Below are 27,233 nucleotides of genomic sequence, written 5' to 3'. Positions count from 1 at the left end.
AGCTAATATGGATATTCGATAAGTTGTCTGATAAGGTGGATCAGAGTTGTCTGATCATACTGTCCATACAATTAGTCTCAAAGACACTACATTCATGAAAAGGAATAGCTGGTCTAGTGAAGAAACAGTCAGTTGTAGAGTATTCACAGCAGCATTCGTCAAGCACACAAAGATACATTCGAACAACGGTAAATATATTAAAAGCTATATCGCGAGTCTACACCATCTGAATCAGTTGTTATCTGCAACAGAAGCCTCGTGGATCTTGGCATATCTTCCACTAGGGTCCTCGGCACATCCCCACTCGGCCTTTGGAATCCAACGCATAACAGTGCTTGCAGCAGCCTTGGATGGGAATAGCTCATCAAACATCACACGGTAGAAGTAGGCCTCTTTAGTGTGTGGGATGTCGGCACCCCACTCAGGCTTTGGATGCTTCATCTGCTCGTCGGAAACCTGCTTCTCGGCCAAGTCCTTCAAGCCGTCGATCCAGGAGTAGCCAACACCGTCTGAGAACTGCTCCTTCTGCCTCCAAAGGATCTCCTTAGGCAAGTAAGGCTCGGCACCAGGCTCATCGGTGGTGTCAAAGGCCTTTCTGAGGATGTACTTCTCGATTCTGCCGGCCTTCTCGTCGATCATCTTGTACTTTGGATCGATGTTCATGCACAAGTTCAAGAAGCTTCTGTCCAAGAACGGAACACGGGCCTCCAAACCCCAGGCCATGGTCGATTTGTTGGCACGCAAGCAGTCTGCCAAGTTCAAGTTCTTCACACGCTTGACACACTCCTTGTGGAACTCCTCTGCGTTAGGGGCACTGGCGAAGTACAAGTATCCGCCGAAGATCTCGTCTGATCCCTCTCCTGAGAGAACCATCTTGACACCTTGGGCCTTGATCTTCCGCGAGAGGAGATACATAGGCACGGATGCACGGATCGTCGTCACATCGTACGTCTCCAAGTGGTAGATGACGTCCTTGAGGGCGTCGAAACCCTCCTGCAAAGTGAAGTGGTGCTCGTGGTGGATTGTGCCGATGAAATCGGCGACTTTCTTGGCTGCCTTCAAGTCTGGGGCGCCAGGAAGACCAATGGCGTACGAGTGCAACTTCGAGTAGCCGGTGGACAACCGGAGATGGCCCTCATCGTCCACACCGGTCAAGTCCTCGGTGTTTGTCGTTTCGTGGATTGCCTTGGCGGTTTCACGTGCTGCAATCGAGGCAACAAGCGAGGAATCGAGGCCTCCCGAGAGAAGAACACCAAACGGGACCTCGGCCATCAATCTCTTCCTCACGGAGGCCTCCAGGGTGTGGCGGATGGCCATGTAATCGGCATCTCCGTGCGGAACGCGGTCCTCATCCCACCAATCAGGCTTGAAGAACCGCGTTGTTTTGCCCGTGTTCGAGTCGAACACCTTGCCGGGAGGGAAGGCCGTGATCTCGTCACACTCGTCCACCAGGCACTTCAACTCGGAGGCGAAGAAAAGCGTCTTGGGGTTCTTCGATGACCGTCCCATGTACATGGTTGTGACACCAATTGGATCTCTGGCGGCAACTATTCTGTCCGTCTGCTTGTCATAGAGCACCCAGGCAAACATACCGTCCAAATACTTTGGTGCGTCCACCCCGTACTTCTCAACTAGTGGAATGATCACCTCGCAGTCCGACATCGTCTGGAATTTGTAGTCTTTCAACTGCGATCTGAGCTGAATGTGGTTGTAGATCTCTCCGTTGACGGTAAGGATGTACCGGCCGTCCTCCGACTGGATTGGCTGGGCACCGGAGTCCACGCCGACAATGGCCAATCTCTCGTGGCACAGAATCGTGTTGTTTGCCACCACATTTCCCGACCAATCTGGTCCTCTGTGTCGGATTCTCTTTGAGTACTCCAAGGCTTTTGGCTTGAAAGCCTTGATATCCGGAACCTGGTACGCTGCGAAGATTCCACACATGGTTCTGTCTGTCTTTTGCCTGCTGTGTCTGCTATTCTGCTGCCAAAGAGCTGCTTTTTTCTGTAAAGATGATTTGAGAAGTGATGATGCGAGTATTAATCTGAGTGATGGTATCTGGCTTGATGGCGCCGAAAAAAATTCAGACCAGCGAAAAATTAAGCCCCATGAAAAATCATGCTGGAAAATTGCACTACGAAAACTTTCCGTTGACTCACACTTGAAAAAAATTCCATTAATCAGGAAGAAAGAAAAACGACACTCGGACAATGGAAACCGAGTTCCATTTGTACTGAAATCGTGAAATCAGAAACAGGCAAATGACACATACGATAAATGGAAGCTCTAAACAGGGAGCGATAACGCAGAAGTTGGCAAGTTAATCAAGCATTTCAAAAAAGCAGGATGCGAATATCTAGAGTTGGGCATGCCGTAAATTGCACTTTCGCTCACACTAAAACCCCATGTCTATTAAGGCACTACGAAGGCACTCTGTACGCTAAATCTTATGTCTTATTCTCACCGAATATTCTCACCGAATATCTCACCAAATATCTCACCAAATATTCATGCCTCTTTCTCCCTTTGCTTTTCCTCTATCTACGCACATTTCCTCTTTATGCCCACCCAAAACGAAATCGCGCATCCTGAAATTCCCTATTCAAAAACCAATCGACCAGGCAGGCAACCTAAACCGACCTCGCCTGCTTTTAAAGGACATCCAAATGCACCGCGATAACAGAATTGATCAAACTTGCATTGTCCGTTTTCCCAAAATGCCGCGGGATCACTCATTATCAGGATTTCCCGGAAAACTTTTCGCGAGCGAATTTCGTGCAACATGAATGATGTCGCGGCGTGTCTCGCTAAATGTTTTGCTGCCCATCGTCCGGTCGATCGACTGGCTGCCTTGCAAGTGTGTGGCGACACGCCGATTGTACTGTGGATATCGCAATTGTGACAAAGCCATCCCGGAAAAGCCAAATATAAAAGCAATATCTGTACTGGTTGAATGCATATTGGATGAAATTCCACCCTTTTCCCGTTTCCTGTCAGAAAATCGGCGTATCTGGTGCTGCTTATTTTACTTATCCGCTTGAAGCTGTGGCTGGCTCAAAATGGATTCGCTTACTTTTTTTTATTTTTTTTGCTCTCGGCATTTTCCTGCACTTCAACCAAGTACTTTCTCCACAACCAGCACTTCTTCTTTTCACCTGCTTCACATTACTCCTTTCTCCCTTTCCTTCGCACATACTATATATGCTCAATCGTACCAGGCATCTTTTACCATCAGCCACAGCACTACTGAGTCGTACAGCACACAAATCCTTACTTAAGCGCACATTTGGCATTACCAACACATTGCACACAAGATACACTCATCATTACTCGAAAATGACCGTTGAAACAAACCTAAAGCCAGTCTTCGCAAAGATCAATGACCTCAAGCCCAACTTCGTCAAAAGATTGGGCCACGCGGTCTCGATTCCATCTGTTTCTGGAGACGAGTCACTCCGGCCAAAAGTTGTCAAGATGGGAGAGTTTCTAGAGTCTGAGTTGAAAAACCTCGGTGCAGACGATGTGGAGTTGAAGTTTATGGGCGAGCAACCAGAGCCAGTCACGAACAAAGGCTTGGAGTTGCCTCCAGTGGTGGTTGCGCACTTTGGACACGATGCAAGCAAGAAAACAGTGCTTGTTTACGGCCATTATGATGTGCAACCAGCCTTCAAAGAGGACGGATGGGACACCGAACCCTTCACACTGGTGCAGAAGGGCGACCGGTTGATCGGCCGGGGCTCCACGGACGACAAGGGCCCTGTGATTGGCTGGTTAAACGTGCTTGAGGCACACAAAGAGGCTGGAATCGCCCTTCCGGTCAACATAGTGACGTGCTTTGAAGGAATGGAGGAGTCCGGGTCGATTGGCTTGGACAAGTTGATCCACGAGGAGGCCGACAAGGCATTCAAGGGCGTCGATGTGGTCTGCATATGCGATAATTACTGGTTGGGAACCCGGAAGCCAGTTCTCACCTACGGACTTCGTGGTGTTAACTACTACCAAATGACCATTGAGGGACCTTCGGCCGACCTCCACTCTGGAATTTTCGGTGGTATCGTGCACGAGCCCATGACAGATCTCGTTAAATTGATGTCACAACTTGTGGATGGTGACGGAAAGATCCTCATTCCAGGAATTGACGAAATGGTGGCTCCAGTCACGCAAAAGGAGTCCCAATTGTATGATGACATCGACTACGACACTGCGGAATTGGCCAAGTCGACCGGTGCCGCCGATATCTCCATCTACAGTGACAAGAAAGACATCTTAATGCATCGCTGGAGGTACCCTTCGCTCTCATTGCACGGTATAGAGGGTGCATTTTCCGGAGTTGGCGAGAAGACTGTTATCCCAGCCAAGGTTTCAGGCAAGTTCTCGATCCGGACGGTTCCAAACATCGCTTCTTCGAAGCTTACAGAGCTTGTTTCCGCCTATTGCACCGAGAAATTCGCCCAATTGCACTCTCCAAACAAGTTCTCCGTCCAATTAATGCACGATGGTGATTACTGGTTGAGCGATCCATTCAACAAAGCATTTTCGGCTGCAAAGAAGGCCACAAACTTGGTCTGGGGTGTCGATCCCGACTATATCCGTGACGGTGGCTCCATTCCTATAACTTTGACTTTCGAAAAGGAGTTGAACACAAATGCTGTTTTGCTTCCTATGGGAAGAGGCGATGATGGTGCCCATTCCATCAACGAAAAGCTCAACATGGACAACTACATAGGTGGTGTCAAGACCATGACTGCGTACTTGCACTATTTGGGTGGCCAGTGATGCGTGGTGGTTGCGTTATAGCAATTGCGTGTAAGAGAATGTGAGTTTCAGATATATCAAGAAGTGGTGTAGGGATGTATGATGTAAGAAAGGTGGGATGGGAGAAGTGCAGTAAGTAGTGTGGGATGGGAGAAGTGTAATATGTAAGAGAGATGCGTGATGTAACAGGAGTGCGGGATGCCAATTCGTGCAGGTAGAATTTGCTTGGGGATGCAAATGCGCGGAGAGTTAGCGATATCCAGGTGGACTCCGGGTAGACTATACACTGTTTTTCTTCTGGTTTGCTCTTCACGTGCTTCCATGCTTCTTGCACAAAAAAAAAGACGCTGTTTCCCCGCACTAACGTTTTTTGGTACTATATATTTTACTTTTATTTAATCTTTTCTTTTTTGCCTCTATGCTTGTTTTCCTTGCTTTTCCCTTGCCATATATTTTCTCTTTTTGGTCTTTTTGGTCCTTTCTTTTATCTTTTTTTGTCTTTTTATTTTAATTTTTTTCCCCTTCTTTTGTCTTTTTCCGCTTTGTTTTATTTTCTTTGTCTTGTTTTTTTTATCTTTCCTTCTTTCAATTTTTTGTTTCTTTTTCCTACCCTATTGCTGCTATCTTGCCCTGCGTTTCCGGGAACATTGTATGCTACCCCATCTGATAAAATTTGATCTGGCTTTGCCCAGGCGATAATATTATAATTAATTAAATCTTTGAAATTGCTAACCAAGTTATATATGTTTTTGTTTGCTGATGGTGTTGGCAGCAACTTAAAGTAGCACAGAAGTGTTTTGGTGTTATAGCTGTGAACATAGATTGATAGAATATTGGGCTTTTGCTTAGTGAGCTAGTGGATTGCATTCATTGAAGAGATTGGATTAACTGAAGTGAGACGATTATTGAATTGATAGAAGTGAGGCAATTATTGAGTTAATAGAAGTGAGGTGATTGGATTGATTAATAGAAGGGAGGTGATTGAATTGAATTGATTAAAGTGAGGTAATTGAATTGATACAAGCGAGGTGATCCCCTGACTTCATTACTTGCATCATTATCAACAGATTAAACCGACAGACATCATCAAATGGACAAATACCTCTCCCAGCCAGACGTGCCGGACTTCCTCAAGTACCCCGTGGTTTATCCATCTTACAATGCTGCGGTGGTGTCGCAGGGGCAGTGCGGGATGCCGGATAGTGCTGGATTGGAGAAAAACGGCGGTGCTTGTGACATTTCCGACGTTTCCGGCGTTTCGGGCAAGTACTTGGAGTATTTCCGCGGACTCAACTACGACAGCCACATGTTCGAGGGCCGATCGACGTCGGCGACGGCAGACTACCGCCGGAAGCACTGGATTTTGACCCCGCGGGCCCAGGAAACGGCAAAAAGCGAAAAATCAAAGGGTACAAAACGCGTGGTGGACAACCCAACTTCGCATTTTAGCAGTTTTGTGAATTTGCCAAGCATCTTCAGCGACGCGCCGTTGACGGGCATCGCGTACCACGCGGCGGCAAGCCTGAACTCCAACGTTTACATCTTTGGGGGGTTGGTGTGCATGTCACGGCACTCGTATGAGTGCTACCTCGAAAATCTCACGGACCACTTCCGGATCGCGCCAAAAAACATCAAAATGGTGTTCGAGTACGACGTTCCGGTTCCGCTGAGCCGAGACAAGTTGATGAACTTGGCCTCTGTGCCAAACGAGTACCTCATGGTGTACATGCCGGACTCCAACACGTTTAGACACGTGATCAGGCTTCAGGGAAACCGCGTAAAGCCTGTTCTGTGCTCCGGGATGGTAACGCCAGGCCGCAACTCGTTTCTGGTGTACGGAGGCATCGAGCTTCGGACCAGGATTACGCGCCCTGACCCAGATCACGTGATTGTCACACGCACGCTGCACCCGAACAACGATCTGTGGCGATTTGACGCGCTTTCGAGCACGTTTCACCAACTTCGGATTTTGGTGCATCCGACGTACAGCACGTCGCTTCCGTTGGCAATTGGCCGGTTTGGGCATTCATGCACGTGCCTGCCTGTTGCGGAGGGTCCGCATTCCCAATCCAGGTATGCGTCATGCGGGTTTTCTAGTGGCGAGTCTGAATCTGGCAGCTCGTGCGGCATCGCGTCCAGTTCGGCCGTTATTTTCATCATGGGCGGCTACAAGATGTCTGCATCGGGCAATTCTTACGTTGCCTTGAACGATCTTTGGAAGTGCGACATCTTTTGGGACCAGTACGGGTTCAAAGACGAGGTTGTGTGCTGCCCAATCGGGAAATTCGACCTGATTGGTGACCAGTACGAGCTCAATTTGGACATGCACGGTGTTTTAAAGCCTACTGCATTTGCAGGTGAGTCTTTTAGTGGTCTTCTTGATTGTCATGGTGACGAGCCCTGGCCGAAACCGAGAGGATTCTTCAGCATGCAGTTGGTGGACCGATCTTCGGTTGAACGGAGTGAGAAGAGGAGGAATTGTGAGAATAAGATGAATCGTGAGAATACCCCAAAGCATCCTGAAATGCACTTTGAAAGGCTTTCTAGAGACCAAAGACACCCCGAAATTTGTTCTGAAGAGCTCTCTAGAGGACCCTCGAAAGAACTTTTTAGAGAGCACTTGAAGCAACGTCGAATTCCTGCCAAAAGACCCTCTAAGACTGCTTCTAGGAGCAATTCCAAAAGTCCCGAGAGTTGTAAAAGTCATAAAAGTTTGCCTGACAGCCCTGAAAACCTCACAAAGAACTCTTCCACAGATTCCTCAATCACTCCTTTGTTCTCAAAAAGTCCTTCTCCTTCTTTATCTCTCCAGCAAGAATCAACCTCCCCCCTATCAGTGAACCCGGAAGCTGCACATACAAGCATGATGCCTGCACTCCACAACAAAATACTCTTGATAAACGGTGGGTCGTGCGAAGTGCACATCAAGGTGAGGCTGGAAAACGGAGAGTGCACGTTTCGAAAGAAAGTCATCTTCGGCGATAGTTGGTGGTTCGACTTCCGGCAGGAGAAGTGGATCATGATGGTGACAAACAAGGCCGGAAAGCAGGCTGAGTTGCCCATATGTGGGCACGAATGCACAACAAACATGTACCACATGTTGATCATGGGTGGAATATCGCGCGATCAATTTGCACCAAGTGTCTTTGAGACAATTCCCGAGTCCGGCATCCCAAAGGGGAAAGAACTCCTGTACCAGTCTGCACTTAAGATTGTTGAGAATTTCATCAAACCGGAGGCAGACTCCCAGGACAACCGCTGCTTCACCTCTACACCGGAAGGGTTTCTTGGCATCCATACTATTCGCTTGGGCAAGAAACACGACAAGCTGGAAGTTTGCTACCGCACATACATTTTAGACTTGGAGAGGTTCAGCTGGCGGCCGATCGACTTCTACTTTGTGCGGTGTCTCGCGTCATTTGTCGATAAAGATGCGTTTCTCATGTTTGCATGTTCCCCTATGGTGAGACTCGAGTCGAAGTTGCTGCTTATTGGTGGGGATGTTCGGAAAGTGTGCCGGAAGAATTACCGGCAGAGGAATCATGATTTACAGAATGTTTACGGGGGAAACGTGACGGAGTTGTATACTTCGTTTATGCGGATGTAGTTGTATTTATATGGGTGTACTATTAGAGGAGTTCAGGTTGAGCTTATTTGTGGTGTACGGATGTAGGAGACTTTTAGGGAAATGGTGAAATGGGACGGAATAAATGCGGATAGGATTTCCTTAGAGTGTTTATTTCATGCAGTGGATATCTAGAAAATATAAATTTGGATTAAGTAAATGGTTTAATTGGGAAGGTGCTTTCAGAAGATGAGCATGGAGTTTAGAGATTTGATTATTTAAACGGTACAATGTGAAGTAGGGCGTTAATAATGCATAGATATGTATGATTACAAAGCAGAAGGAAATATACAATAATAGCAACAATAATAGCAACAGTAATAGCATACTTTGCTTATCACATTACTTAATCATTCACTCTCTTCATTATTCAATCTCTTTGTTATTCACTCTCTTTGTTATTCACTCTCTTTATTATTGACTCTTTATTATTGACTCTCTTTATTATTGACTCTCTTTATTATTCACTCTCTTCATTCTTCACCCTCTTCACTCTTTTCTTTTTCCTTTCTCCTACTCCCTCCGTTAATCTTTCTTCTCTCCAATCCCTTTTCTTTTTACCCCTCTTTTGTCTTTTGTCTTTTTCTTCGTGCCCCCTCTTCTCCTTTTCCTTTTCTTCGTGCCCTCTTTTCCTTTTTCTGTCTCCCTCATGCGTCATCCCCAAACGCCTCCCGGCGTATCTCGCGGATCCAGGGATCTTGCAACAATTCCACGGCGGACTTCCGCCGGGCGGGGTCCGTGTCAAAGCACTGTGTAAGGAAATGGCGGGCCTGGGGTCCGATTTCCTCTTCGGACGGGATTGCCGGAGCATGGCCCGCGGCGATGTGGTACATGACGGCGAACTCGTTATCCAAGTTTGCCCACGGCCGCCTGCCGGTGATCATCTCTAGCACACAGCAGCCCAGGGCCCATATGTCGATGGCACCCAGCCTGCCCTGGGGTCCGCCCTTGATTGCCTCTGGCGACATGTACATGGGGGTGCCCTCCAACGGGGCTGTGGCGAGTACAGCGGGGTTTGTGGGAGAGTTTGGGTTTGGATTTGAATTTGGATTTGGATATGAATTTGAATATGCATCTGCATTTGCATTCTTGCTGAAATTCGCGGGTGATGGGACATTTGAGAAATTGATGGTGGAAGCGTTTTTCGAGATGGTGAGGCTTTTTTTGGGGTTTCCCGTGATGCCCTCGCCTTTCTGCGAAATGCCTTCATCGCTGCCCTTTGTATTTTTAATAATGCTTTGAATCATCCCTTTATTATCAGTGCTGTTTTTCACAATAACATCATCCATCCTATTTTCCATCCTATTTTCCATCCTATTTTCCATAATATCATCATCCATCCTATTTTTCATAATATCATCATCCATCCTATTTTTCATCTCCCCCCTATATTTTTCGCCCCTTCTCAATTTGCCCCTGTGGATTATTCGGGCCGAGCCAAAATCTATAATTTTAATAACACCCGTGTGGTCCAAAAGGATATTTTCTGGCTTTATGTCGCGGTGCACAACCCCCAAGTGGTGCATGTACGCGAGGCCCTCCAAAAGTTGCAAGGCATAAATTTGGACGATCGCCTCATCCTCGATGCGGCCGTACTCGAGCAGCTGCGCGAGCGAACCCCCGCTGCAGTACTCCATGAAAATAAACACGCGGTCGCGGTGGACCTCCACGCCGAAAAATTGCACGATGTTCGGGTGCGAGAGCAACTGCAGGACCGTCATCTCCTGGCGGATCGCGTGCACCGTTGCCTCGATGGACTGGCCGCCGTGCCCACCGCGGCGGAGACGGATCTCCTTGACGGACATCGGGCCGCCGGTGTCCAGGTTGGTGGACGCGTAGACGGAGCCGCAGGTGCCGCCGCCCAAGTACTTGCCCTTGCGCCAGCGGATGGACACAGAGGAGAACGAGGAGGCCAGGCCGGCCAACAGGCGATTCTCTGTGTCGCGGCCGTCGAGGACGCGGCCGACGGCCTGCTGCTCGCGCAGGATGGCGCTGCGCTGCGCCTCGATCTGCGCCACGAGGTCCATGCGGTCTTCGCGCAGCCGGAGCACCGCGCCCGCGTCCCGCCGCAGGTACTCTGCGTAGCGCTCGCTGAGCGCACTCTCCGTGCGCCGCGCAGGCCCATCCTCGATGCGTCTTGCACTACCCGCGCGCCCTTCCATGCGCTCCTCGCGCTGCCGCCGCTGCCGTGCCCGCGCCCCCATAATGTCAAAGTGCGAAATCAGCAGCGACATGCAACCCGCAACCTTCTGCTTAAGCGCCGCGAAATCCGCATTGCGCAGCGCCATGATGTTGAACCCGGCGGTAACCGCCATCGAGAACTCTAGCGCAGACACGCACCAGCGAAAGGTGCGCGGGTCGCTTGCCTGACAGTCGTCGATAACAAAGCTTAACCACTCTAGCGCCATGCGCATGAGCTTGCGCACAACGTTGGCGCGGCGCGCAGGGCCCATTGTGCGCATCGAGTCGCGCGCCTGATCCTTCACGTACGAAAAACAGTTGTTGGCCAACTCCTCGCAGGAGCCCACCGCGCGGCACTTGCGCCGGAGCGTCGGCACCGAGTCGATCGTCGCGCAGGTGATGCTGAAAAAATGCTTGCGCAGTGCGCGCAACGAGTGCTCGACAGCGCCGACGCTCGACGTGCGCCGCGCACCGCGCCCCACGCTGTCGCCAACGCAGCGCCGGAAGTACCCAGCGGCCCGCGACACCTGCCGCGACCCCTCGGGGCCACCTCCACGAACCACGAGCATCACCCGGCCGGCCGACGGCGGGTCCACGGCAACTTCTGGTGGCTCGAATCCCACCGTGGGACCGTGCCACGACACGGTCTCGGGGGGCACCACCACAAGCACGTACTCAGGGGACCTGCGGGCGGATGGGGGGACGAACTCGTTCTCCACCGCAGGGGGGTATGCAGGGTGGTCGTTGTCCGCATGTTCGTGGTAGGGATGATTGTTGTACGTATTTTCGTTGTACGTATTCTCGTTGTACGTATTCTCGTTGTACGTATTCTCGTTGTACGTATTCTCGTTGTACGTATTCTCCTGGTACACTTCGGCAGGAGTGCCCTGCGACTGCCCTCGGGTTGCCCTCCTGGTTGGCCGAAGCTGAATTGGGCTTTTGGGGCTGTTGCTACGGCATCTTTCTTTTTTCTCGATTTCTTTTTTTCGGTCGGATCGCTGTTCTTTTTTGTCGCCTCTTTTTCCCTCAGAGGCCTCTTCACTCTTGATTTTTGCCCCCTCATAATTATTTTCGGTGCCCTTTTTTTCGATGCGATTATCAACAGATGATCCTTTTTCTATATTACTGTGAATATTCGCTGATGATCCCTTTTCAAGACGGTGAATATTAGAAGATGATTTTTCTTTAACACCATCATCCAATTTGTCTTTCCCAGCTCTTTTCTTTAAACTGTAATTAGAACCATTTGCTCCTTCATTATTTGCATAATTATCGTTTGCTTTCTTCACATTTCCATAATTCTCTTCATAATGTTCTCCATCATCATTTCCATAAGTATTTCCATAATTACCATTACCTTTTCTCTCATCTCCATAATTTTCACCTTCTTCCTTTCCCTCAATTCCATTTTTACCTTCCCCGATTTCCTCATCTCCATTTCGATTTCCTCTCCCCTCAGAATTTTTCTTTTCCTCCGGATCCTGCGCAGTCCACCACTTGAACTCATGCAAGGCCGCAAGATGCGCCGGCGGGACGCGCGAGAAGTCCGTACCGAGCTCCGTAGCGCCGAGAATGCGCGCCACCTCGTCCGGGCGCCCGCAGAGACCAGGCGGCACGAACACGTAGCAGCCGCCGCGCGCCAGCGCACCGCTGTAGTAGAGCGTATGGCCACCGGCGCGGAGCCGCTCGTAGAACTGCGCACGCCTTGCCGCAGGCACAGTGAACAAAAGCGTATTCTCGAAGTGGTCCGCAAGCACGTTCGCCAACCGGCTCAACCGGCGCCGGATCTGGCTGTAATTTTCCATTGTGCTCGTGTACCAGTGGTTCATCATTTGCGCCCGCGCATCTGCGCTGCCTGCGCTTTCGATCGGCGGACCCGCAATCTGCTTCTGGATGTACGACCCGAGACTTTGCGCAAGGCGCGACGCTATGCGCGTCACCTGCAACGCGATCTCTTTTGAGCAGCGTGGCACGTAGAGACCCACGTTCTGCAAGAGGCGCCACTCGCGCTCGAGGTCTTCGACGGCGCTGCGGAGGGTTAGGATCGAGCGCGGCAGCGCAGCCTGCGCCGCAGGCAATCCTTGCGCTTCCTGCGCCTGCGCACCTCGCGCACCTTGTGTACCTAAAACTCCCAACACCCCCTGCGCATTCTGCCGCTTCGGCGTCCCCAGCATCTTCAGCCCTACCAGCCGCATGTACGTGCACACACATTCCAGCGTCGACTGATCGAAAGATGCACTCTGGCAGTCCTGTGCGCTGAGCGCAACCCAGCCGCCCTGCGGTGCACAACACTGAAGATACGCCACACGGATGTCCACCGCCAGCGCAATGTATGAGCGCAGGTCCGCCATCAACTCCTCAACGGTCAGTGCCGTCGGACTGCGCAGCCGGGATGCGTACGCCAGGCGCGCGCGCATGAGCTGCTCGAGAAGCCGCATTGGAAACCGCGCAAGAACAAACAAACTGCCCAAAAATGATGGAAGACCCAGGCGCTCAAAGTCCTCATGATAACATCGGTAGCATTTTTTGCCTTTGAAAGTCCAAAGCTCCAATGACTTGAACAGCTGCCCGTTAAACACCTCCCGGATATCCTTTTCACTCAGAAGGCGCTCCACTAGCGCCGCCTCACTGCCGCCAATCCACCTGCGCAAGGTATCTGATTGGCGCGCGATCTCCTGCGACGCGGAGCTCCACGCAACGAGCGCATCCACCTGCGCCACAAATTTGCGCTGCGCGCAGGCCGGTCTGTCGCGGCGCATCGCCTTCAACGTCGGCCACAGCCGCTCACAGCGCTCGAGGCGCTCTAGTACCGCATCAACCGCCTGTACCGCATGCGCAAGCCGGCGCTGGTACGGTGCGCGCCGTAGGTCTTCCGGCAGCACCAAATGGAACTCCATCACCTCGCGCAGCACATCGTCTGCACGGCTTCTCTGCTCAAGCACCAGCCGGCGCTGTTCGTCTGCGCTGCGCCCAAACGCGCATGCGCGCACCTCATTCCAGAGCTCCTCACGGTACGCCTCAGTTACCGCTTTTGAGCTCATTGCGCTACCGCGCACAAGCCGCGTCTTCTCTCCCGCAACCACATCCCCGGTCAGCACCGCCTCCAGCATCACCTGCCACTCCATGCGCTCCAGCGCAGACTCGCCCGACTGCATCTCACCCAGCTGCTCGACCGCACCTATGAGCGGGCCCGAGTCCATCGTGTACTCACTGCGCGGCGCACGGTAGTAGTCCTCCTCGGAGATACCGACCTTTCGGCCGAGAGCGCGCACCCCGGCTGCGTGCTTGCGCCGCGCAGCGCCAGCACCACCCGCAGCTGCGCGGCCAGTGACTCCGCGATTCCTTTCCACGTGCTCACGCAGCACAGCCTCGCCTTCCTCGCTCTCTGCATCTGTTGTTTCCCCTTCGTCCATCTCGTCCATTTCCTCCGCCTCCTCTGTCTCCTCACTTTCCCCGCTGCTTTCTTCCTCCCGCCCGTACTCGAACCCGCCGTAGTACTCGGATTCGTCCTCGTGCCGCTGCCGGTCCCGGTACTGGCTGAGCCCCGTGAGATACCGCCTCTCCTGCTGCTGGTACTCCTTGCTGTATTTTTCGTCCTCCTCCGCGTCGCTCGAGCTCACCCTGCCCCGTGCGGAGAATCTCTCGCGCGGCACACTCCTTGGTCTTGCTATGTGTGGCCCCGTGACACTTTTTGCCCCCGCGATACTTTTTGTTCCCGCGGTTGCTACACTATTAGTGCCCTTCTCAGAGAACTTCCCTTCACTCTCCCTCTGATTTCCCTCATTTCCTTCATTTATTTGATTTCCTTCATCTCCTTCATCTCTTTGATTTTCCTCATTTCTCTGATTTCCCTCCTTTCTTTGATTTCTTTGATTTCTCTGATTTCTCTGATTTCTCTGATTTCTCTCGGATGCATTTTCTACATTTTCTGCATCCGCTACTTGCTGTTTGTCTTTTGCCATGTTCGTGTCTAAAGAGTTTTGTTTGGTCTCTTTCAATTTAGTGTACCTCCTTGAGTATATTTCTATGCCCTTCAATTCTTGATTTCGTCAATCCTTAATTTCTATTCTCTTCAACTCTTTATCTTCACTCTCTTTAATTCCTGATGCCTTGGATTTCTTCACTTATTGACCACTTTCCTGTTTTACCTGTATCAAATATCTGCTCGTACTCAATCGCTCAATTTGTTTGTTATGCCTCCTAACAATTCAATTCCATGCAACTTTCCGTATGATCTAGTTTAAATCTTAATAAATCAGCACGAATCCACTAAATTTCCTATTCTGCTAATCCCAGTTTGATCTTGGAATGTGTCTAGCCCCAGATGTGTCGAGAACCGAATTAATTCACGCTATCTTATTATATGCAGCTTACTCGTTTATCTCTTACTCTTCTTGATCAGTTTTAACGTAGTTGAGCTTTGATCTCCTAGTATATGAGCAAATGCAATTTCAAACGCAATTTCAAACGAGTACCAGGTGTCCACTTTTGTAAGTTCATCGTCTCTCCACACCCAGCTGGGTTAAATAAATCGCTCTTTCCGTTTTCGCTCTTTCCGTTTTGTTACCGTGCATAATGAGGATGACAAAAAAAAGTTGGAGACTTGGCTGAAAATTACCCAAATGGCATGCATCCGTGCACCACTACGTGCTGGCTCTTGCCAGGTAATGTCTGAGGGGGAGAGTTCGATGGGGTGAAAAAATGAAATAAATCCAAATAATAAGAAAATGAGGTAGAAAAATAAAAGTAATACAATACGGAGAAGATATCGGCAAGGAGCGAAAGACCATGAGAGGAAACATAAACAGACGAATGAGAAACATAGACCCTGATTCGTTTCTCTGTTCTTGCAGCATCAAATAAAGGTAAGCAACGATATATAACGGCATCACATTCCGATCCTTTTCCACTTTTTCTTTATCTGTTTCCTTGTCTGTATCTCGAGTTGGGCGTTAGATCTTGCTTTAGGGTAAAAAAAAAAGGTTATTCACAAAAGACAAGCAAAGCACCTCAATGACGTGCGAAATCAAATCGGAGGTATCCCTGGACTTAGATGAGTGTCTAGAAAGATTATATAAAGGGCAGCTTCTCTCGGAAACAATCATAGAACAGCTCTGTTTCAAACTAAAAGAACTCCTGATTCAAGATTCAAACTTGATACATTTGGCATCTCCAATCACCTTGGTGGGAGACATACATGGGCAATTTTTCGATCTATTAGAAATATTTAAGATAGGAGGTTACCCTCCAGATACAAACTACCTATTCCTCGGTGACTATGTGGACCGTGGGTATCATTCCATAGAGACGATATCTCTTCTAATAGTGCTAAAGCTTAAATATCCAAGTCGCGTGACTCTGATTAGAGGAAACCACGAGTCCAGGCAGATCACAACAAACTATGGGTTCTACACAGAGTGTGCAACAAAGTACGGCCAGCAATCCAAGGTGTGGAAGCTGTTCACAGACCTGTTCGACTTCTTCCCGCTTGCCGCGTCGATAGACGGGTCGCTCTTCTGTGTGCACGGAGGTCTTTCTCCGAACGTCCAGTCGATCGACTCCATCTTGGTCATAGACAGATTCAAAGAGATACCGCACGACGGGCCCATGGCAGACCTCGTGTGGAGTGACCCGGATATCGAGCTTCTCAATTTTCGTATTTCTTCCAGGGGTGCCGGGTATCAGTTTGGAATTAATGTCGTTAACAAGTTTTTGCACCTTAACGGGTTCGAACGCATCTACAGGGCACACCAGCTTTGCAATGAAGGATACCAGGTATTCTGGCGAGGGAAAGTCAACACCGTTTGGTCGGCACCCAACTATTGCTACCGGTGTGGAAATAAAGCCTCGATATTGGAAATCACGGAAAATCTAGACGCCAACCCCAAAGGCTTCAAGTTTAACGTGTTCGATGCGTCTCCAGACAGCGAAAAGGAGTTCACGCAAATCGAAAATGGCCTGGGAAGCATCGACTACGACGAACTGAGCGGGGATTACGACGATGATGATAACTTTGGATGGCAGAATGTTGCAACGGGTGCTCCGATGAATCGGATCATGAAAAAAGCTCCGTATGTTGAATATTTCATGTGAGCCGTCCTCCCTGGGTTCAGGCGTAATATAGTTCGAGGTATGTGCCATCATGTATTTCATAATCGTCTAGTGTAAGGTGGTCTTTAAAGATCATGTATCCTTTTTTAAGAATGATCTTTTTCCAGTCGGTACCGATTTGGAGACCCAAGACTTTCTTAAAGTCGCCGATCGAATCTGACGGCATGCATTTGACCATGACTCGTTTCCCCAATCTAGACAGCGGTTGTGTGTTAGTGGTGTGATTGCCATAAGGTGTAAATTCGAAAAATCGCGATAAACTTACCGGTCGTCACATATTACTTGGATCATATTCGGATGGCTTGCAGGTGTCGACAGAGGCTAGAAAGTAATTATGTGGGCAGCTACTATGTAAAGGTTGTATTGGGGAAATCCTAGAATTCGATAAAGCTATAGAAATTTATTTAAAAGTGATGGCTGGTGTATGTAAGCTTCATTGAGCTGAAATTTTTTCCCCATTAGCGTTTGCACTTCTTTTTGGCACTATTTATTTTTTGAATGATGTTGGTTATTGAATTTTTCGTTCCTGCCACCAGACAATAAATATCAGAAATATACTGAGCGGGTTCAATTTTCTAAATACGAGATGTCAACAGATTACTGCACAACACAAGATTCGAAGTCTGCATTTTCTTTCATATTTCATATATTTCTTTTCTATTTCTTTCATATTTCTTTCATATTTCTTTCATATCCCTTCATCGATTTCTTTCATATCTTCTTTCGGATAACTGAGGTCTGTCAGAGTCCAGTATAGGGATGTATTCAGTAAGAAGTCATTCGGCTATTCAAGATGCCGAAAAGAAGAAAAAGAAGCTTCACAGATATTCATACAACGAAGATATGCAACTACCTGATCCGGTGCCCGAGGACCAGGAGGGTGAGTCAGGCTTCCAATTTCCTTCAATTACAATTTCGCCTGCAGAAAAGGAGAGAAAACACAGGAGTGCGATAACATCTTTGGATATGAATGAAGAGGATGAGGAAGGTCTGGAAAACACATCTGGAGGGTTGAATTTGTACAATCACGGACATCGTCGGGGATATAGTTTGGGTGGGGGTAATCATGTTGGGAATGGAGGAATGCAAGAATATAATCGTACTAGCAATCATGTTAGCAATCATATAAGTTTTAATCAATTGACAAACAACCAGAGTGATTTTAGTCGATCTCCAATTCATCACTCTAACTTCAGTCAATCTCCAATTCATCACACAACCTTCAATGAATCTCCAATTCACAAAAATCAATCTCCAACTCACATAAACTTCAGTCAATCTCCAATTCATCGCACTAACTTCAACCACACTGGCAATCAGATCAACTTCAATCATCCCACGACTCAAAACTCTGGCATCAATCAATATTCAGGCCCCAGTCAAAGCTTAGGGGCTATCCCCAGTAGGGCACACAGAGGACATGGCCATTTGAGAAATAGCAGCAGTATAGCAAGCAACTACATTCCTGCCGATGCGGAACAAAGCACTCCACCAGTAAAAGAGCAGGCAGGATTTCATTTTGGCTCCGGGTCGATTTCCTCATCGTCAAACACACAATTACAGCTGCAAACTTGCCCCGGCCATCAAGAAGAAGAGGCCACCACTATCAGCATTCGTCCGTGTCGATGAATATGTTCAAGAAACCAGAAAAAGACCAAACTGTGTGCGAGCTCCCGGTGTATCCTATTCCGGATTTGCACGAGGTGCTTCAGTCGATCAGCAAATCACAGAAAAAAGGTCTTTTTTGGTGTAGCATGCAGTTCCTGCTGGCTCTTTTGTGCTCGTTAGTCGGGCTGCATGGGGCTGTGCACTGCCTCCAAACGCTTTCGCACATCGAGTTTTTCGACGCTTTCGGCAACCTTCTTTCCGTTTCCGTCTGCATGATGTCCAACTTCGACGTTTGGAGACACCCTTCACTCCGTTTTCCCTTTGGTTTGGGCCGCATTGAGGTTCTTTTGGCCTTTTCCTTGTCCGTTTCGCTCGCTTTTGTCGGCGTCGACTTGCTGTCGCATGTCGTCGAGCATCTTATCACAATTTTGGTGATTGGATCTGTCCACCATGAGTCAGGTGACCATATCACAGCAGTGCCTATCAGCAGCACTTTCTACTATGCACTGGTAATTCTTGTTGTCATCCTCAGCTTCGTATCTTCAAATGCTGCTGATTATGCCGTTGGAGCCTCGTTGAAGGACCAGAGTGCACTGGCCGGCAACAGTTCAAGAAATGTCAGTGCCAGCAGTATGACGAGTAACAGTGATGAAATTCGAACCCAGGGAGGGCTGCTGAGTTTGGCAAAAAAAGCTTCTTTCATGCCGCTTATCACAGGCAAGCATCCCTCTCCAGTTAATGCCAAAAGACTCAGCTCTGTGACCTTGGAGGCCCCGAGAAAAGAACCGTTCTTCAATAGCTGGCTAAACCCGGCGGGAAACGGCATTAACGCTTGCACGAAGGCACTGACGTGCTTTTATGCCGTTTACTGCCTCGTCTACCCGGCAGTCGTGTCCGATGAGAAGAAAAACGGTGAATGGGTGGATAACATTTCGACATTCGGCCTCTCGGCGCTTATTTTGGCGTTCGGATGCCGGTTAGTCGACCGCTTGGGAAATACCCTACTAATGAAAAGCCCACCCGAGTCCTTGAAGCTGGCAATAATTCGCAACATCCAGCAACTGGACTTCTACAGGGCCGAGTACCGCATTAGGGAATTTGTCATTTCACGTGTCGACCAACGGATATTTGTCATTATTCTCAAGATTTCCATTCCGGGTGCATCTGATGATGATGAGGCCAAGTTCAGGTTTTACGCTACCAGGGTGATTCGCGGACTCATGCATCAGTACACCAAAGGGCTTCTTGCGGAAACAAGCCAGAAGCAATTGGTTACGCCTGAGCCCGACAGAAAATCCATAGTGGCACTTTTAAATGTGGATTCCAACACTTTCGGTGCTTTTGGCAGTGCTGGGGAGGACTTTGAGATTACAATAGATGTTGATAGGAGTTGATTTTGGAGTTAGATTTACGGTATTTACTATTAATTATAGGTTGAAATTTGAGCAAGTGTAAATGGTAGGGTTGGGTAATATGGGTACTGCTACGAGCATAATTAGTGATTATATTTACTAAAATATCTTTGTTAGTTATGCATTAATGAGATGTCTTTGCTATTAATGCATTTCTGGAATATCTTTGTTATAACTGCATTTCTGAAACATCTTCGCTATTAATACATTCCTGATATGTCTTTGCTATTAATGTATTACCGGAATATCTCCATTGCTCTCTTTACCTTTAATAATGATATAAGATATCCTCACTGGCATCTCTTCATCAGCACAAAGACTCTCAAAAAGTGTCCACATCTCCATAACATATTACTCAATAGATCGCTTATCTACCTTTATCTACACTTCTTTTCTGTATTCTCCTGTTTCTATATAAACTAAAACATGCGCCGAATTCGAACTATCGCGTAGAAGAAAGAATGAAATTAGTTTGTATCTTTCCCAAACAAAAAGTGCAAAAAACATACTTTCTATAACTTGAAAAGAGAATGGTAATCGCAACCACCAGAAATAAAGAAAAAATCAGGCTTTAACGGGATAGAAGAGTCTCCGTAAGTAGCCGCGGGAACTCTTAGTAAGTAAACTTTGGTATCTCTCGATTCTAACAGACACAGCATCAAGACTTTCTCTGCTTTTCTCGGGATCAGATGTCATCTGGATTGCTTCCATGCGATCCTTGGCATCCTCCAATCTTGACTCGATCATTTGCCTGATTTTCCACTCACGAACAGGAATCATGAAAAGCAAAGAGCCCAAAACCATAAAGCCAGAAAAGATCTGAGCCTTGAGAAAAGGCATAGAACTGGATAGATCTCTCAACTTAAGTGCGACAACTTCGGAAAACAAGCAGAAGCATCCCACAATAATGTTCTCGTAACTCCAAACGGACGGATATTCGGCCATCGGAACCGCATCTGGCATAATTGCCTGATTAAGAAGCTGAGACCAGCCAGTGACAAGCCCGGAAACAATGGCAAAGCCAATAAGGGTAGCCGAATTGTTGCAATTAACGAAGAATGCAAAGATGAGAATGATCACAATGACATTTCCAATCAAAGCGGTGTTTATTTTTCCGTATCGATCGCCACATATTCCAATTATTGGTCTTCCAATAGCCTGGCAACCGTTGAAAATACCAGTTACGTGAGAACCCTGAGTCTCTGATAGACCAATGAAAGTAGCAAAACTTGCAAGAGAGAATGTGATGACGATGTAAGACACAATTGCCATTCCAAACCAGAAAGTAATGGCAATGATTGGCCAATGGAGCATGGTCCGGTAGTTCAAAATCGTCTTCAATTGAAGCTTAAAGCTCTTTCTGGACACTTCTCGTTTGACTGGGACCCTCTCTCTCATAAGAACAACCACAAAGCAGTTGAGGCAGAGTGTGACGATTGCAATCATCCGCATGGCCCACCTATAATCACTTTTCAAGTTGATGAGGTCCTGGGCACCAAGTGCAAAGGCAACACCTCCAATACCAGCACCGCAAATCGTCACTCCAGACGATATGGCTCTGTATTTGACAAACCAGCTGCTGAGAATTACAATTGACGGGTTGAAAATAAACGCAAAGCCGGTTCCAACCATCAAACCCAAGGTGCAATACAACTGCCATAGTTCAGTGCAAAATGAGCAGAGCATATATCCAGCAAAGTTGATAATTGTACCCATTGCAATGGTAATATTGAGACCAATCATATTCTGCGTGATCATTGCCACTGGGGCCAAAGCCTGTGCCAAACAGATGGCAATCGAGGATGCAAGTGCGTAATTCATCGGGTCTGCACCGGCAAAAGTGTTATTGTTGAGCCAGAAAGAGATGAAAACACCGTACGAGGTCGTTGCTCCCCAAGTTGTGATGATCATAAACAACTCTGTCACACAGATAACCCACGCATACCCTTTATCTGGGGGAGGGTACTTCTTTTCCTCTTCCTCCTTTTCAATCAAGCCCTGCTCGATTTCTGAAACCTCCTCGGCCTTGCTTGTAATTTCTCTCACTGCACGTTCATCATCAGGACGAACACTTGCCAATTTTTCAGCGATGCTGCCTCCAGTGTGTGTTGCAACACGCATTGCATCCGAAATGTCAGGATGCGTAAGAATCCGTCCCAAAGTTGTTCTTCTTGCTTGTTCCTCGTTTCTTGCCGTAATCTCATTATCATCCCGGGCATCCGTCACCGTTTGTTTGAGTGACTTCACTCTCAACACCTGTGACATCGCAGTTTCCACCCTGGAAAGAGTTGATGTGATCGACTTGACGTTATCGCTTTCAACTGTGTTATTATCAACGCTTCCATTAAACGACTGAACATCTTCCGAATTCAAAGAATCAATCGAGGAAACTGCATCATCATTACATTGGGAAGCAACCTTGCCCAAGTTCCGGTTAGCCTGCTGCACCATTAGTCTTTTTAATGCTTGCTATCTTTTCACTTTCTAAGATATATTTCTGTTCTGTTAGCTTTCTTTTTTTTCTTTTTTTTCTCCTTCTCACACTAATCTCAACCAAGACCTGTGTGAATCAATATTATTCAAAGATGTAATCTGGTGATAAATAGTTCCAAGCGTTTTTTCGTTGTTTTTGTAGTCATACCGTTGCTTTGGATCATACAAAGTCCACTCGTATTTACAAATGAAGCCATAAGGAATATCGCACGTATATAAAGATATGCAGTAAAGCAAAACTTTTTTTTAACAATGCTTTCTTCTTTATGAAAAAAAATAATGAAGGGAAAAGTCTTAGTAATATTTTGTCATCAACTGCCGCCTAACTTATATTCATCTTTTTGATTTCTCCCCCACAAGATGTCATAATTTAGTACAAAAGTTATTCTGCAACAGTTAAACACTTGATATCGTACAGATCTGTTTTTTCCACTGCTTCTTGGGAAACTTGCCAAGAGATATGTTCAGAAAATGATGTTTTTGAGGCCGGATTTACAACATGACGGTAAAAAAAATTTTCTCTATCAGACCTCAGCCGCATTTCCTTTTTCAGTCGTGTCTCCGATCCCATACGACCGGAATTAAAACCAGAAAATTCACTCTCCTTAATTATAAATAGAACACACAGATCCTGAGATCTCAGGAATTTAAGCTTTTCCGTTTGAAAAGGCCTTCCAGCTAGATCTAAAATCAGAATGTTGGTTCAATTATATTCTGATTACCCTCTTTTGCCAAAATGCGTTCTTCACAATGACATTTTTGAAGGAATTTACAATGCCTGTCAAACCTGTGATGATAACCAAATTCTCAGTTGAAATTGAGATTGATGTTGGGTTTTAGCATTGCTTGAAAGTGCGATCGTACTGGTATGTAGAAATATAATAGCAAATGCAAAACCAAAATAAATGAATAAAAATGAAGAATAAAAATTGAGAATAAAAATGAGGAATAAAGATTGAGAACAAAAATTAAAGAGAAAAAAAGGGGCAAAAAAGGAGAGAAAAACTGAGAAGAGCATAAAAATAATTCTGTAATCAATTAAATACCCGTCGGAGCTTCCCTTTTAATAACTGCAAAAAGGGATCGCCCCAAATATGGGATCCAATTTTTTTCAAACAGGAAAAGCTGACTTTATTTCCATCTTCATCATATTTTCCATCTCTCTTATAGTAAAACACAATATGTTGCTTGCTCATCCTCAAAGCTAACACGTCACCAAATTCAGCCTGCAATCAATAGTGCCAGCTCCAGAAATGTCATCTTCCGGTCTTGATGCCTTCATTTATATACTTGGGATCACTACTCTTCTGGCTCTAATCATATTCGCTATCTTTACAAGTAAGTCCAAATAACGCATTATAATCATATTCTAAACATATTCTAAAGCCCTGAGAATTCATGTTAACTTTGTTCATACCTTAATCTGCAGTACCGATTTGGCTCCCAACAATTCTGCCTGCTTTAATGATGTTTACATTGGTATTCACCTTTGTTGTTCTTCTTCTCACATTTATATATATATTTCTCCTTTTGATGATTCAAGATAGTTGATGGGATTTTTTATTTTTCTAAATTTGTTTGTTCCCTTCATAAATTTAATAAATTTGCTGCTTTTAAAAAAAATTGTATATTAAGTACACATTCGATTAATAAATAAAATGAAAACTGCTTTTTCCCCTAAGATGTATTTTCTGAGGGTGATCACCATCTTTGTAAACTTTCCATCGAATGGAATTACATAGAATAGATAAGCCTTGCAATTGATTTCAAAATATCAAATAACAATTTTGCCACCTTCAAAACATGCCAAAAACTCAAGAATTCATGCACACTCCTTCTCCAAAGTTGTTCGACTCGGTTCTTTCAAGTCCAAACAAAAGTATCAAAACTACACCTGTGAATAATTTCGATGGTTGTCCCTTTAAATCTTTGGCGCAAAGTACTGTGAGAATGTCAAAGAATGAAATTCAGATTAAAAAAGAAAAGGAAGAGCTCACATTGGAACAAAATGCTAATTCTGATCCTGTTGCTTTAGAGAAAGGATATGACTTATATTTTAGTCCTGCTTCTTTTTTCAATTGGATTGCCAATTTAGTTTCTCGCCAGGAAAACAATTTGCATATTAATACTGTTTCATTTATCAACAGATTAGCATTGGATTTGACCTGGCTTATCGACCAACTTGTTCCAAGAAATAGCAAGTACAGAAATCTTGCATTATTGTAAGTATGAATTCGTGAGCATATGCAATTGCTAAATAAAAGGTCCCTTGCAAATTTTAGATTTGATCTGCGACAAGATATTCTGCACTAAATCCTTTTTTTTTTAGTTTCACTCTATTTTATTTTATTCCTGTTACTTGTTTTATTTATTTTTCTACTCTCAATCTCTTTTTGTCTTCCAAATTCTCTTGTTCCCTGTCCCGCTTTTTTTCTATTCTTTAATAATCCCTTTTCATCAATACTAACAAATTAATAATTCCAGAAATGCAATGCTATTTTTCGACTATATTAAGGGAAAATTATCCTCAATCGCACTTGCAATTGATCAAACTTCACCACCATTAAGGGTAAGAATAAGACAGACGCATTTTATTTGCACCATCATATTTGTTTTCTTTACTAACAGTACATCTCATTAGACTTGTTACGCGTGTTCATTGGCCATAAGCTTCCCTCCACTTTTATTGGCATTTACCATCATGAGCTTCTTTACCACATTTGCAAGTTCGGTGATAGGGTTTGGCATTTCTATTTTTGCAGCTATATCGTGTGAGTATTCCTTATTTTCTTCACGTTTGAACTCTTCAACTACTAACACTTCAGATCTTTTTGACAGCAATTGGACTCTTACCATTATTCCTTATACTATTAGCATCAATGCTCACATTAGCACTTATTGTTGGGCTCACATACTTGACATTTGTGCTTATTACCAATACCTTGAGGTCGATTCTTCCGGTGAGACGAATCTTGACATATTTTGCAAACATGATTCCCCCATCTGTGGGAAGAGCAGAGGTTGCAAATGCCACAACAGCAAAAGAGATCCAAAAGAATGTTGAAAGTGAAAAGATAAAAAGTGCCGCCAAGAATAATCCGTCAAAAGAGATAGTTAAAACAAACGAGTCGAAGAAAAACGACTAAGCAATAAATACCAGGCATGATCTCAATCTTTCACCCTCAATTTTTGCTTTAACTCATCAACAGTGGCCCGCATATCCGCATATGCAAGATGAAGCTTTCCTGTGAAGTGGTATGCTAATCTTTTATCGTTATCCAAAACAGAAAGAAAGGATCCACACACTTTACATATCTGAAGTTTCTGCGCCGCACTTTGGTTCATGCTTTCAAGTGTGGTTGAGTAAAGCGTCGCAAACTTGTCTCTTTGGAAAATATATGATTTAAGTTTAATCGCAAGATCAATTGCCTTCTCTAGTTCGCCTTTATCTGTGAGTGTTTCAATCTCCTGTGTTATGACAGCTATCCTTGTGTCATATTCATCAATCTGTGTGGTGATGTTTGCCACGCTCTCTTTTTCCTCTTCAGTCGATTGCAATCTCTTTTCTGCCTGGGCAGCTTTCCGATTACACTGATCAAGAAAGCTTTCTAGGTCACGCAAGTAATCAAGCTCGAAATCATGACGTGGCATTCTTTCCCCTCTTTCTTTAGCAGCCTGGTATATAATCTTATACTTTTTGTTGTGAATCCTGGGGCATCTACCCAAATTTTCCTTCGTACCACGAAGCATTTCATATGGGCAACTCCCAACCAAGTAGCTTTTACATATTCTGGAATTATTTAGAACTCTAGGATCGGAATATCGTGATTCATTGCGATGCTTATTGTCTGTATTTGGTAAATGGTTTAAAGAATCTCTACTCATTAGCTTTTCCAGCTCAAGCCTTTGTATATATGATGAAGACATTTTGAGAATGCAGATAGTATATCTGTACTATGAGCTGTTAAAGAGGAGGATGAATGTGTATTAGATCTGGTGGTTCGGAAAGAGAGTAAAGAAAGGGAAAATAATAGAAAAAACGATATGTATGTTCAAAAAATAATTTAAGTACGAAAAGCGAAAAGAGGAAGAAAAAGATGATGAAAAAATACCGATAAAGCGATACCGATAAAGCGATGCTGAGTTTTTTCTCTCATCAATAATAGTGTTATGTCGAAGACACATCAATATTATCATAACATCAATATATAAAATATCTTTGCATTGTCATATAAACATCAGTACAGCAATACTGAACTTATGGTATCAATTTCAAAAGGCTCTAATTTCATACATTTCGATCCTATACCAGCGACATATAGCATAGCTTACATGTGCTAAATCAGATAATACATATTAGCTTCAACAGACACTTGCAGATCAACACAAAAGCCCACAATTTTCCAATTATACAAGCATTGCACATAACATAAATCATGCCATCAATTCTATACTTTGCAAAAGAAGGCGGACGTGTGATTTCTTATGCTGTCAGAGCAGTTGCTTTTTTCCACATGTTTTCAATGAACGCTTTTGAGCTAAGTTCAACTTCGGGAGATTCGATGCTTCCCACATTACATGTATCTGATGACTATGCAATTGTTGATAAACGGCATAAATATGGCCGTAATGTGCATATGGGGGATGTAATAGTTGCCAGAAAGCCAAATTCACCAGAAAGTTGGGTTTGCAAACGAATCACAGGCATGCCTGGAGATATTATACTTATAGATCCAAGCCGCAACACTTTAAAGGGCCTAAGAGATCAAGTGGCAGAAACCACAACTAAAATTGAAGGCCAGGAAGAGCTAAAGCGTTCAAATCTTAATGCAAACTTCAATAATTACGTGATAGTTCCTGAAGGTCATTGCTGGGTTACAGGTGATAATCTTACAGATTCGATTGATTCCAGAACATATTCAGTTCTTCCGATGGGTCTTATATGTGGCAAGCTGATTAGAGCATGGTATGTTCCACGAATATTGTCTTTTAAGGACCAGTACTTTAGGCAGATGGACAATACATACTGTGAAGAAAATTGGTAGATG

At 45.8% G+C, this 27,233-nt stretch overlaps 11 protein-coding genes across 11 annotated transcripts; 7 read left to right on the top strand and 4 right to left on the bottom strand.

Moving 5' to 3' along the window:
• Positions 1 to 231: 231 nt before the first annotated feature.
• Positions 232 to 1,944, bottom strand: ASN1 (asparagine synthetase; the record flags this gene model as incomplete). Its single annotated transcript, XM_041281093.1, has 1 exon — positions 232 to 1,944. The coding sequence occupies one exon, from the start codon at positions 1,942 to 1,944 to the stop codon at positions 232 to 234; it is 1,713 nt and encodes a 570-aa protein (XP_041138884.1).
• Positions 1,945 to 3,336: 1,392 nt separating this feature from the next.
• Positions 3,337 to 4,776, top strand: DUG1 (Cys-Gly metallodipeptidase; the record flags this gene model as incomplete). Its single annotated transcript, XM_041281092.1, has 1 exon — positions 3,337 to 4,776. One exon carries the CDS (start codon positions 3,337 to 3,339, stop codon positions 4,774 to 4,776), a length of 1,440 nt encoding a protein of 479 aa, XP_041138883.1.
• A 1,069-nt stretch (positions 4,777 to 5,845) lies between these two features.
• On the top strand, positions 5,846 to 8,362 carry BRETT_002568 (uncharacterized protein; the record flags this gene model as incomplete). The annotated part of the gene is made up of 1 exon (XM_041281091.1): positions 5,846 to 8,362. The coding sequence occupies one exon, from the start codon at positions 5,846 to 5,848 to the stop codon at positions 8,360 to 8,362; it is 2,517 nt and encodes an 838-aa protein (XP_041138882.1).
• Positions 8,363 to 9,027: 665 nt separating this feature from the next.
• BRETT_002567 (uncharacterized protein) lies at positions 9,028 to 14,523 on the bottom strand (the record flags this gene model as incomplete). The annotated part of the gene is made up of 1 exon (XM_041281090.1): positions 9,028 to 14,523. The coding sequence occupies one exon, from the start codon at positions 14,521 to 14,523 to the stop codon at positions 9,028 to 9,030; it is 5,496 nt and encodes a 1,831-aa protein (XP_041138881.1).
• A 1,051-nt stretch (positions 14,524 to 15,574) lies between these two features.
• Positions 15,575 to 16,654, top strand: PPG1 (Putative serine/threonine protein phosphatase; the record flags this gene model as incomplete). Its single annotated transcript, XM_041281089.1, has 1 exon — positions 15,575 to 16,654. One exon carries the CDS (start codon positions 15,575 to 15,577, stop codon positions 16,652 to 16,654), a length of 1,080 nt encoding a protein of 359 aa, XP_041138880.1.
• A 777-nt stretch (positions 16,655 to 17,431) lies between these two features.
• Positions 17,432 to 19,674, top strand: BRETT_002565 (uncharacterized protein; the record flags this gene model as incomplete). The annotated part of the gene is made up of 2 exons (XM_041281088.1): positions 17,432 to 18,216; positions 18,261 to 19,674. The coding sequence occupies 2 exons, from the start codon at positions 17,432 to 17,434 to the stop codon at positions 19,672 to 19,674; spliced, it is 2,199 nt and encodes a 732-aa protein (XP_041138879.1).
• Positions 19,675 to 20,256: 582 nt separating this feature from the next.
• Positions 20,257 to 22,143, bottom strand: BRETT_002564 (uncharacterized protein; the record flags this gene model as incomplete). The annotated part of the gene is made up of 1 exon (XM_041281087.1): positions 20,257 to 22,143. One exon carries the CDS (start codon positions 22,141 to 22,143, stop codon positions 20,257 to 20,259), a length of 1,887 nt encoding a protein of 628 aa, XP_041138878.1.
• A 1,845-nt stretch (positions 22,144 to 23,988) lies between these two features.
• On the top strand, positions 23,989 to 24,411 carry BRETT_002563 (uncharacterized protein; the record flags this gene model as incomplete). Its single annotated transcript, XM_041281086.1, has 1 exon — positions 23,989 to 24,411. One exon carries the CDS (start codon positions 23,989 to 23,991, stop codon positions 24,409 to 24,411), a length of 423 nt encoding a protein of 140 aa, XP_041138877.1.
• Positions 24,412 to 25,064: 653 nt separating this feature from the next.
• BRETT_002562 (uncharacterized protein) lies at positions 25,065 to 25,331 on the top strand (the record flags this gene model as incomplete). Its single annotated transcript, XM_041281085.1, has 1 exon — positions 25,065 to 25,331. One exon carries the CDS (start codon positions 25,065 to 25,067, stop codon positions 25,329 to 25,331), a length of 267 nt encoding a protein of 88 aa, XP_041138876.1.
• A 22-nt stretch (positions 25,332 to 25,353) lies between these two features.
• On the bottom strand, positions 25,354 to 26,112 carry BRETT_002561 (uncharacterized protein; the record flags this gene model as incomplete). The annotated part of the gene is made up of 1 exon (XM_041281084.1): positions 25,354 to 26,112. The coding sequence occupies one exon, from the start codon at positions 26,110 to 26,112 to the stop codon at positions 25,354 to 25,356; it is 759 nt and encodes a 252-aa protein (XP_041138875.1).
• Positions 26,113 to 26,621: 509 nt separating this feature from the next.
• Positions 26,622 to 27,230, top strand: BRETT_002560 (uncharacterized protein; the record flags this gene model as incomplete). Its single annotated transcript, XM_041281083.1, has 1 exon — positions 26,622 to 27,230. One exon carries the CDS (start codon positions 26,622 to 26,624, stop codon positions 27,228 to 27,230), a length of 609 nt encoding a protein of 202 aa, XP_041138874.1.
• Positions 27,231 to 27,233: the final 3 nt, after the last annotated feature.

The sequence above is a fragment of the Brettanomyces bruxellensis genome, chromosome 9, assembly GCF_011074885.1.
Source record: "Brettanomyces bruxellensis chromosome 9, complete sequence".
Classification (NCBI taxonomy): domain Eukaryota; kingdom Fungi; phylum Ascomycota; class Pichiomycetes; order Pichiales; family Pichiaceae; genus Brettanomyces; species Brettanomyces bruxellensis.
This window is presented reverse-complemented; position numbering and strand designations above follow the sequence as displayed.